We start from the raw sequence: 12,059 nt of genomic DNA on the forward strand, positions 1-12,059 counted from the left end.
TGAGAGAGGATTACAGCTACTATGGATACCGTAACATCACGGTATACAGACCACACCTGTCTACAGTACATATAATTACCATAATTCTGTGATGTCTCTGTTGTAGCAACCATCTCTACCCCTTCCCAGCACACGTATACACCAATTGAAGATTTGCACCCAGATCTCACTTCCTAATGTTATAAAAAGAAACATCATTAATGTAGCGCCTTTCACGACCTCAAGACGTCCCAAAGCGCTTTACAGCCAATGAAGTACTTTTGAAGTGTAGTCACTGTTGTAATGTAGGAAACGCAGCAGCCAATTTGCACACAGCAAGATCCCACAAACAGCAATGTGATAATGACCAGTTAATCTGTTTTAGTGATGTTGGTTGAGGGATAAATGTTGGCTTGGACACTGGGACAACTCCCCTGCTCTTCTTCAAATAGTGCCATGGGATCTTTTACATCCAGCTGAGAGGGCAGACAGGGCCTCGGTTTAACATGTCATCTGAAAGATGGCACCTCCGACAGTGCAACACTCCTTCAGCACTGCACTGAACTGTCAGCCTAGATTATTTGTTCTCAAGTCTCTGCTGTGAGACTTGAACCCACAACCTTCTGATCCAGATGCCAGAGTGCTACCATTGAGCCAAGGCTGACATTATACATGCACAAAATGAATTCATTCCAAGATAAAAATTCAAATGTCAAAAATATTCCCATCCTATGGTTCTTGGTTTTAATCTATGTAATATTTTTTATTTTAAATAATTACAGTTCAATTTTGATATAACAGAAAACATTGGTCCCCAAATTCTACAACCCTGCTCCTAAACTATAACAATGGCAGAGCAGGACTTCTAAAGCACCCAAGAGTGAACTGCTTAATCTCATTAGATTTCCCGGCATCAGGCAAATGCAAGTTGTTGGCACAGTTGAGACACCTGATAGGTGATGGGAAGGGGTTAAGGTAATCATGGTAGTGGAAAGTCACTTGGAAGCATAGCCGGTAGGTCTGGCTGAAGAGTTTGGTGACAAGTGGAAACTGACCCCTTTCTCGGAAAGCCAATTCCACAATGGCTAAGTGAGTTTCTTCAGTGTTCCAAGCTATATAACCAGCCTGAAACACTTTTGTGGGCCCCACTTGTGCTACTGAAAGGTACTGTACATGTGCACCAGGCATACAGTACGTTGGGTGCACCAGAAGTGGGACGAGTGGGATTTCCGGTGGGTGACGTCATCCCTCTGATGCTGCCTCCATTTATGAGGTCACAGATAGACAACACTAGCTTAAACGGGCAGAGACCCAGCACAACTGGGTGCTGTTCCAATTTCCACCACGAGTCTCTGCCTGCCCTGAATGCGCCTCAAATCTGCCAGAAAGTTTGCAGATTTCCAGGGCTATTATTTTTACTGTGAGAGTACATTCCAATTGTCTCTCAGTATTATGAGGCATCACACTTCTAAAAATAGGCAGTATGACAAACTGTAGGCCTCAGACTGCAAGCCTGCCATTTCCCATGATGCACTCCCTGCAAGCCTGGCTCCTCCCCGGGAGCTCAGAATTGGCCTGTATATGTCTCCATCAATATCGCTCCTTGCACTGCTAACATTCTCAGACTTCCACATGCTCTGACTCCTACCCGCTCACCTGGTTGTATCTGCTCCTTTGCTTCAGATATACCCTTGTTGCTGTTTACTCTTTCTTCCAATTTGATCTGTCCCTCTGGCTCATGCTGTCTTCGCCCGCCTCAGTGGTCATCCAGTCCATCAGTGCTCTCTTGTTCTTTTATATCCGCCTTCCCTTTTGGACTCTCCAGCAGCTTAACTATATTTCCACCTCTAACTAGGGTTGCCAACTCTAATTGAACGTACTCCTGGAGGTTTCATCACATGACCTCCCACCTCCAACAGCCCCGTCCCCACGCTCCCGCTATTGGTCACCCAACACATCCATCCTCGAGATGCACCACCTTCCCACACCAATTGGAAAGCGAACAGACTCTTCACTACCCGACTGTCAGTCAAACAACCATTTCTCCCCCATCTCCAATCATTTTTATAACTAATAAACAAAAGTGTTCAAAGAAAATGGAAAACCCACAGAATTTTTTTAACACCCTACAATTTTTCTTCCAGGTTGCTCGAAGCAGTGTCCTGGAGATTAATCTTTAATTCCTGGAGACTCCAGGGCAAACCTGGAGGGTTGGCAACCCTACCTCTAACCTATCTATTTGATCAACTTTTGCATTTCCTTCACAATTCCGTGCTCACCTGTGCTACCCTGTGGCTTTGCCTACATTTGCCTACATATTTCTCGTCTTCATGGGCTCTATTGTACACTCTTTCTACTTGATCCGCCAACCCCCACTGCATACCACCTAATTTCCTCACCTTATTTCCGGCATTTAAATCTTCTCTACCACATTTAAAGAGCTGCCTAGATTTTTTTTTTCAAAAAATATACTTTATTCATAAAATTTGCAACAATACATACAATACAGTTGTCATATCACATTCCAAACGGACACAATACAGATCATACAATTTGCAGGTTCCATCAAGTACAGTTCAATGAACACATTGGACATAATTATAGTTCATGACACTCTAGGGTGCCTCATTGCATTCCACTCAATACAGATTATTGATAACAGGTACATTACAGATTCTTTACAGGTGCATTACAGATTCATTTCAGTTACATTACATCAATTAGAATTTTACATTCTGCCCGATGGGGTTTTTCCCTGATTGCAGCCCCTCGGTATACAATGGCGGGAAGGCTCTAAATGGTTGCCTTTCCCCACAGAGCCTTTGCAGTGGCCACACCCATCCTCAGTGCATCCCTGAGCACGTAGTCCTGGACCTTGGAATGTGCCAGTCTGCAACACTCGGTCAAGGATAGCTCCTTGCACTGGAAGACCAGCAAATTTCGGGCAGACCAAAGGGCGTCTTTCACCGAGTTGATGGTCTTCCAGCAGCAGTTGATGTCCGTCTCAGTGTGTGTCCCCGGGAACAGCCCGTAGAGCACAGAATCCTGCGTTACGGAACTGCTCGGGACGAACCTGGACAGATACCACTGCATCTCTCTCCAGACCTTCTTTGCAAAGGCACATTCCAGAAGGAGATGGGTGACGGTCTCGTCTCCACCGCAGCCTCCTCAGGGACAGCGCGAGGTGGCACTGAGAGTCCAGGAGTTTAAAGAGCTGCCTAGATTTCCTATGTTAAAATTAGTGATAATAATACTCTGTGAAGATACATGCAAAACAGATGGTCCCTTTTGTGCTAGGTGGGTGGTGTCTTTAAACTGTAACTGAGGTAAATCCTAATGAGGTTTCTTGAAACAGCTCTCTTATCTGTTAATATAATAAAACTAATGCATCTTTTTTCCTTTTTATTTAAATCTCATAGTTCGTCCCGATCCCCCAAGAATCGTGAAGACTGATATCAGCCTATCTGGTGGGAAACTACGTCTCTTTTGGGAGCCACCAATCAGGAAGCTCCTGGGACAAATGATTTATCAGATCAGATATTCTGAGGAAAATGGCACTGGCTGGAAGGTGAGTGGATCAGTGGGTGGAGTCAAGGTTCACTTCTATCGCCTGGCGTTAATGCCAGGCGATAGAAGTGAACTTTGCCGCCCCATTAACAGCAATGAAGAGGCCGGTGATGTTCTAAAAGGGGCCTAACCCCGGGCGCCCAAAGCGCCCATCTGTCTCAGGCTGTACGCCCTTTTTATTATGCAAATCAGGGTGCTAGGACCCCGCTTGTCAATTTAGGTCAGAACTGGTCGGAGTGTGCTCTTCCAGGCCCCACAAAAATAATGTGGACCGCTGATGCCCCGGGATTTCCCCCCCCCCTGCTCAATCCTGGTACTTACCTTGATGGTGGTCAGGGCGACCCGATAGTGAGAGGCCTCAATCCGGCAAGCTGCATTGGGACACCCGGTTGCTCACCAAAAAGGTCAAAATCCACTCTGGTGAGTGGGACATGGGCGAACCAGTAAGCCAAGGAAGGGTGAGTCGATAGTGAGACACAGGGGAAAGGGGACAAAGGACTGAGTGAAAGAGTAACAAGCAATGTGTGACAGGAATGGGAGTGTGAGATGGACAAATGGAAAACCACATTGATTGGGGCGGGTGGGGGGGGGGGTGGAATTATCAGGAGCTTGTAATTTTCTGTAAAATCTATTTCATAAAGAAAATAAAATGGAATTAAGAGAGCCATCACCCTGAGCCAGCAAACACTCCACCTAACACTGACAACACTGATACATATCTAGATCAGAATGCTTCCTGCTTAATGAGATTCTCCACTTAAACATCAGTCACAGTCACCGTGTCTGTGTCCATTTTGAATAATTTTGCATACAATAATGACCATGTGGACAAACCTGAGACTTATTGAAGGGAGTGGTGAACTGGTTAATGTTTTTTGAGGCTACTGAAGATTAGAGAATAGTTCTTGTCATCTGGACTTTTAACACGAATCAGAGAATTATAGACAAGCTAAGTTAAAGCAGTGGTGGAGAAGACCAGTGAATTTTACTCGTCTTCTCCAGTGACCAGTGGCGGAGGTCCAGTGAATTTTACCGTACTGTCAGTTAATTTTAGAAAAAGAATGAGGTCAAAGTGAGAAGTCATCATAGTCACCTCTCAAATTTATTAGGACCCTTTGAGGAGGTAACTAACTTTGTTTATAAGAGTTATGTATTTCACAAGGCATTTAATAAAGATCTACAGAGTAAATTCATCAACCCCACATTTCCAGTGAGGGAACGCACTCAAGGGAAGTGCAGGTCAAAGTTAGGGCTACAGCTCAATAGTGCTGATTCACAGGCCCACACTCCCTTTAAATGTGGCTCTCTGCTTGGAGTGTAGCTCCCCAAAGGGAGCATCAGATCACTGAATTTTCCCTTACCACTAAGATTTTCATAAAAGATCAATGCACATATAATTAATTGTCAAATTTTTGTCTTGATTCAAAATTGGTTAGACATAAAAAGCAAAAGGTGATGGTAACTGGACAAGGCTGTCTCTGAGGTGCAGTGACAAGTGTAGTCCACAGCACACTGTTAGGGGTCTGTGGCTATTTATTCTTTTCATATATGATACAAAGGGATCTTTTTGGCCAGGTGCTCTGTTTTGGGAAGATTCGTAGCATTCCACTCAAGTCTATTCCGCTCGAGGAAGTCGGTGCAAGTACACAGTGTACTTACTCCCTGGTATGAGCCTGCAGCATGCTTACTTCATGTGAAGTTAATGTTGTGAATCTGTAATGTTTGATTATTCTTTGAGAAAGTTAATGCATAGTTACCGTTAAAACAGTGTTGTCTAGTACGTTAGCCACACGTGGCTAATTGGGAAACAGATGTGGCTAACTGCATTTCTGATTAGTAAATAAAAGATGAGTAATAACACCGTTGTTGGGCATGTGGTCTCAATACTCATATTCGCATGTGTACTTTAACCTTTTTGTACATTTGTTGGTAAAATGATAAGATGAAAAGCAGAGTCTACAAGTGTTTTTTGATCGTTGTGAGTGCTTTACCTGCTTGCTTGCTGAACGGTGATAGATGTTTGTTAAGTAAATGTACACATGTGAAGTGCATTTACCTGTGCTGTGGGAATATAAATGAGGCTTTTTCTACTAAAATTAGTGCATGTGGCTAAAATGGAGTCACCGTTGCCACACCTGTGGCTAGTCAACAATTTCTGTTGTCCACAGCTCTTTCATTGTGCCTGAAAAAGATGATGAGAGACAGCAGCACTGAGCTTATGTGAGGTACAGCACATGATTAAGATGATGTGAGTTGGTACCACATGGTTAAAGTAATACCAAGATAAATTATTTCAAAAAGTAGAATGCAACAAAATAGAAAATATTAATGCTTTTGCATTATCTCAGTTAGTCACTGTCAGCCTAGTGGTCAATATATTCAGTGAAAGTAAAGACTGGCTTGGACCATGTTTAGAATTTCCTGGTATTCCTTTCTAGACACTACTTACCCAGAAGCCACTGCACAGTGAAGTGCTGGACCTTCCCCACAGTAAAACATATTATATGCAGCTCAGAGCCAAACCCAATGGAGTCACGTACAGAGGATACTGGAGCAGTTGGTCAGACACTTTCACTGCAACAATCCCAGGCCCAACGAGTAAGTGTGACATACTCCAATACAGCAATGCCAATGTTATTGTCAAGACATGCTCTGGACTTTCTTATATTTTGTAGTGCTTATTCTTAACAGAACTTTTTCCAATTTGTACATTTTTGTTCTGAAATGCAAAAAACAAGCAACAATTCCTACTAAGTTGTCGAATTTTGCCCCCAAATTTCCTGGGTTCAGACAGGCAGAAAGCTCAATTTATAGTTGTGAGAAGGCGTGAGAAATTGGGACAGAACACAGTTCCAGGCAGGATTCCACCCCATTTAGACTGACCTTTTAAATTCTGATGGGGGGACCCTGGTTTGATCTTCAGCCCACGTCAAGGGGATGTGTCTGGGGGAGTTCCCAGGTTTCCCCAGGAAATTCTACCCTTTACACGCCCCCCCCCCCCCCCCCATAGGCCTCAGAGGAACAAAGCCCAGCTGCGAGCTGACATGAGCACTACTGAGGCCCCAGTAAAGGCCCTAGAAGTTCCTGAGAGAAAGCTTACATTTTGCATGGCTTCCCTTGGAGCTGAAGACATTCTTTTTTTTCACTACAGCCCTGAGATGGGCTTTGGGCTTCCCCTAGCAGAGTGACTTTAGGCCATTCTACCTTCCAGTACATGGATCGGGGAGGTACAGCTGAAGTGTTCTTGCAGGTGCAGTGCACTGCTCTGGTCATGTAAATAACCCTTTGCCCAGGATTTGGGAGGAAGGGTCTCTGGCTTGGGACTAGAGCAACTGGGGGTTCTGCTCTGCCACACTTATGCTGGTGGAGTGGACCCCCACTGGGGCAGACAGTCCGGGCCCCGTGTAATTTCTCATCTCCTGACAATGCAGCACTGTTACTCAGACTGGCTAAAGGTGGGAAGTGGTGTTCCACAAAGATCGGGGCTGGGACCACTGTTGTTCACAATTTACATAAACGATTTGGACTCGGGAATCGGAAGTACAATTTCAAAATTTGTGGAAAACGCCAAATTGGGAGACATAGTTAATACTGAGGGGGACTGCTACAAAATACAGGAAGACATTAATAAACTTGCCGAATGGGCGTGTAATTGGCAAATGAATTTCAATATAGATAAGTGTGAGATGGTACATTTTGGTAGGAAGAATAAAGATGCCACATACTCCTTGGATAATAAGAGCCTAAATGGGATAGAGGAGTAGAAGGATCTAGGAGTACAGAAACACAAATCACTACAAGTATCGACGCAGGATAATAAGGCCATAAAAAAAGCAAACCAAGCACTGGGGTTCATTTCTAGAGGGATAGAATTGAAAAGCAGAGAAGTTATATGAAACTTGTATAGAACTTTGGTTCAATCACACTTGGAGTACTGGAGTACTGTGAACAGTTCTGGTCTTCATATTATAAAAAGGATATAGAGGCACTGGAGAAGGCGCAAAAAAGATTTACTACAATGATGCCAGAACTGAGAAGCTATAACTAACAGGAAAGATTAAGCAGGCTGGGACTCTTTTCTTTAGAAAAGAGAAGACTGAGAGGTGACCTGATAGAGGTCTTTAAGATTATGAAAAGAGTTTGGATGCTTCCACTTGTGGGGGTGATCAGAACTAGGAGCCATAAATATAAGATAGTCAGTAACAAATCCAATAGGGAATTCAGGAGAAACTTCTTTACCCAGAGAGTGGTTAGAATGTGGAACTTGCTATCACAAGGAGTAGTTGAGGCGAATAGCATAGATGCATTTAAGGGGAAGCTAGATAAGCACGTGAGGGAGAAAGGAATAGAAGGATATGCTGATGGGGTTAGATGAAGTAGGGAGGGAGGAGGCTCATGTGGAGCATAAACACCGGCATGGACCTGATGGGCCGAATGACCTGTTTCTGTGCTGTATATTCTATGTAATTCCCTCAGTACTGTACTGCAGAGTGAGTCTAAAGTATGTGCTAAAGTCCTGGAGTTTGATTTGAACCCACAAGCTAACTCAGAGGCGAGTGAGTTACCAACTGAACCAAGTTGACACTTTCAAAACCTCAAAGCTGGGAATGTTAAAGATCCCAGAGCAGTTTTCGAAGTAGAGCAAGGAAATTTCCCAGTGTCACGGCCAACATTTTTCCCTCAACCAACACTACCAAAAACAGATGAAGGGCATGATTTTAGCCCGGGGGTAGGGGAGATGGAATTCCTGTCGGGAAACCCTGAAGTACGGGTTTCCCGGACGTCCTTACAATTTTGGTGTCGGTTTCCAGCCCAACAGGCCAGCCTGGTTGACAGGCTTGCTCTCAGTCGGACATGAGAAGACCCAGGAAGAGGACGTGATTAGGTAAGTGTTAGATTGGGAGGGGGTCGGGGGTCATGGGGTGGGAGGTCGGGTCACAGGGGTCGAGGGTAACGGGGGGTCAGAAGTCAGCAGGGGGGCCAGTCATCAGGGGGCTGTCAGTCATCACAGGGGTCAGTCACTGGGGGGGGAGGTCAGTCATTGGGGGTGTTCAGTCATCGGGGGAGGGTCAGTCATCAAGGGGGGTCGGGGTCAGGGGTCATCGTGGGGTCAGAGATCGTAGGGGTGAGTCGGGGATCGTGGCAGGGTCGGAGATCATGGGGGGGGAGTCGGAGATCGTGGTGGGGGGTGGCTGCAGGTAGGGTTGTTGGGCCTGGGGAAAGCACTCCTGTTCCTCCAGGCCCACAAGCTGTGCTATAAAGGCACTTACCTGCAGTTTTGAGCCTTCTCATCTCCTCTCACGTATCATGAAGATGAAGGCCAGGGAATCCCGGTCCCCAGGGGCTAAAATCAAAAAAGCTTTGAAAATGAAGGCCCGCAGCCCGAGTTTTTAATGCCCGACCTGCCTCTTGAGAGTGGGTTGGTCGCCCGCCCCTCATCCCGCCTCCGTGAAAACCGGAAATGGGAGGGTTGGAGGCAGGTTGGGAACGGATTTTAAATTTTTGCAATTATTACTGCCCCCCCCAACCCCCAACCCACCCATTTTTCCAGGCTAAAATCATGCCCAAAGCGGTCAATCATTTTGTGCTGTTTGTGATATACATTGATGTGCATAGGATAGCTACTATATTTCCTCCATAACGATATTCACTGCACTTCAAAATAATTTGCTGTATGAAGCTCTGAGTGACGTGATAAGGTGTTATATAAATGCTCTAACTCAAATCCCTTTCTCTGACAGATCCGATTGCAGTGTCTCTTGTTGTTGGTGTCGCACTTCTGTTGGCAATAGCACTTTTTGTGTCCCATCTCATCTTTCCAAATGTTTACAGGTACCAGTAACAATATATTCAGGCAAACCTAATTCAAAATCTCCATAACATAGACTTAGAGGGGCCAATCCGTCTCTCCACCTGCAAAGGATAAATCAGTGGAACTCATTAGCAGACTGTGGATAGGGAGTGTGTCACTGCGCTCAACTCCATACAGTTCGATAGATCGTACCTCTCAATCTCTGATCCAAGCAATCAGGGACACAGCCCACTGAAATCAAGCACACCCACTTTTGGCTGTGCACACAGTGTTAAATGAATTAAGTAGTGTGCTTATTATTTTAATAATTGTACTTTAAAAAGCAGGAATAAAAACTGAAATTAAAAATTATGTTAGAAAGCAGCCAAAGAAGTCGCCAATCTGGGGGCATACAATATTCTGGCAAGTGGTGAGACCTCCTCAAGGATGTAGTTTCCAATGGATTTGGCTTCACACCCGCTGCACTACAACTGCAATGTTAGTAAAGAGCTATCAGTCTCATCAGCTCTTCTCCAAAGCTAAAAAGTTTACTGTCATTTTCACACCAGAGCTGGCACTGTAATGTAACAACTTGAAAGCATGAATCAATCTCAAACCTGTGCATGCAGTTCGAGGGTGCAACATTCAGTGTGCATATAGCACTCAGTATTGAAAGGATACTCTGCACTCTGACCATATTTAACACTGAGAGAATTTCCAGTACTAAATGAGTTTGTAGCTATCAAAGAGCATTATTTTTTTAAGGAGCGCAACACTGGGAGCATGGAAAATACTGTGGTGGAGGGTGGTCCTATTCATTAAAGGAGTGTCAGTACTAGGGAAGTAATCATTAATCAGACAGCATTTAGTACTGTGGGTTACATGGTAATGATAGGATGTGCAGCACTCAGAAAGCAATCATTCCAGCCCAGCACTGCTCCGAATTTAAAATGATCATTCTTGTGTTCAAATCCCTCCATGGCCTGGCCCCTCCCTATCTATGTAACCTCCTCCAGCCCTACAACTCGCTGTGAACTCCGCGTTCCTCCAATTCTGGCCTCTTGTGCATCCCCGATTTCCTTCACCCCACCATTGGCAGCGGTGCCTTCAGCTGTCTAGAGCATAAACTCTGGAATTCCCTCCCTGAACCTTTCTGCCACTCTACCTCTCTCCCCTCCTTTAAGACGTTCCTTAAAACCTACCTCTTTGACCAAGATTTTGATCACCTGTCCTAATACCTCCTTATTTGGCTCGGTGTAAAATTTCATCTGATGACGCTCCTGTGAAGCACCTTGGGACGTTTTACTATGTTAAAGGCGCTACATAGATGCAAGTTGTTGTTGGGGTATTTAGTAATCTGAGAGTATTCAGTAGTCAGAAGGTAATCAGTACTGAAAGGTTGCAATGATGTAACTTTACCAAAAAATGCTAATTTGTTTTGATAATCATGTTCTTTCTTTTTCAGTAACATGAAGAAAAAACTATGGCCACAGATTCCAAATCTGGAAAGGCTGCTGGAAGGATATCTCACCGATTTTCAGAAATACTCCCAAGTAAGGTGATAATTCAGTAATACAAACAATACTGGAAACAAGACACATCTTCAGAGCAGTTGTAGGATGAATCAGAATCTCCTCCTATGAGTTTACAGGGAAAATAGCTGGTAGCTGGGGGATGGGGTAGCAGCTAAATTTTCAATTTGTCTCTCTAATGTAGGGAAGAAGGGATCACTTTTTGAGGATGAAGAAATGGTGGAGATATTGGCATGGAAATTAACTTGGAGCCGGGAAGAGAGCGGGGGGGAGGATTTCCGAACGGGAAACCCGGAAGTAAGGGTTTCCCACACATTCTGCTGATTTTAACGGTAGGACGTCTTTAAAATTTTTTCAACAGGTTTCGCGCCCGACAGCCATCCAGATTGACAGACTGACTGCCTGTCGGGCGGGAAAGCAGCTGGGGAGCGATTGGGGTCTTTGGGCTTTGGATCGGGCGGAGGTCGAGGAGAGATCGGAATCTTCGGAGTTTGGATCCGAGGCCGATCACGGGGGAGGGAGGGGGAAGTCGGCATAGTGGAGGGGGGGAGTAGGACATCGCGGGTGGGGTGAGGCGAATGGGATATCATAAGGGGGGTTGGGGCGCATCATATATCGTGGGGGGGTGGAGGTTGGCCGATCGTGGGGGTCCAATCGCGTGAGGTAAGCTTGGTGGGCCGGGGGGAAGCACTCCTGCTCCTCGTGGCCCAGAAGCAGTGCAGTAAAGGCACTTTCCTCATGATCTGGACCTTCTCACCTCTTTTTACCTGCTGGGATTCCCATGGCCCAGGATTCTTGGCCTCCATGTGTTAAAAGTAAAAATTGAGTCAAAATGGAGGCTTGCAGCCTCCTTAAAAGATTTTAGTGACCGACCGGCCTCCTAGAGCAGATTAGTCACCCAAGCCCTGACCCGCCTCCATTAAAACTGGAAGTGAGCAGGTTGGAGGCGAGTTGGGGCCAGGTTTGAGAATTTTAAGATTTTTACCTTCCCACCCGTCCACAACCCACCCGTCCTTAGGGGTTAAAATTCCCCCCATTAAGTATGTACTTCACCTCAGTTTTAACTATCGTGTGATACTAGGTACAAGAAGAGGATATGCAGCAATTAGATAGAATCACTATAGATAAGGAAGTAGTACTGAACAAATTGGCGGAACTGAAAGTGGAAAAGGCACCTAGCCCTAATGAAA

At 45.2% G+C, this 12,059-nt stretch overlaps 1 protein-coding gene across 1 annotated transcript in view; it reads left to right on the plus strand.

The window, feature by feature from the left end:
* Positions 1-12,059, plus strand: part of mpl (MPL proto-oncogene, thrombopoietin receptor) — a 32,528-nt gene that overhangs the window by 12,435 nt on the left and 8,034 nt on the right. The window contains exons 8-11 of the mRNA XM_067990007.1: positions 3,399-3,547; positions 5,985-6,144; positions 9,288-9,378; positions 10,803-10,890. Of these exons, the coding sequence (XP_067846108.1) occupies positions 3,399-3,547; positions 5,985-6,144; positions 9,288-9,378; positions 10,803-10,890 (488 nt within the window). The remainder of the gene's footprint in view (positions 1-3,398; positions 3,548-5,984; positions 6,145-9,287; positions 9,379-10,802; positions 10,891-12,059) is intronic.

This window comes from Heptranchias perlo, chromosome 9 (assembly GCF_035084215.1).
Source record: "Heptranchias perlo isolate sHepPer1 chromosome 9, sHepPer1.hap1, whole genome shotgun sequence".
Taxonomy (NCBI): Eukaryota; Metazoa; Chordata; class Chondrichthyes; order Hexanchiformes; family Hexanchidae; genus Heptranchias; species Heptranchias perlo.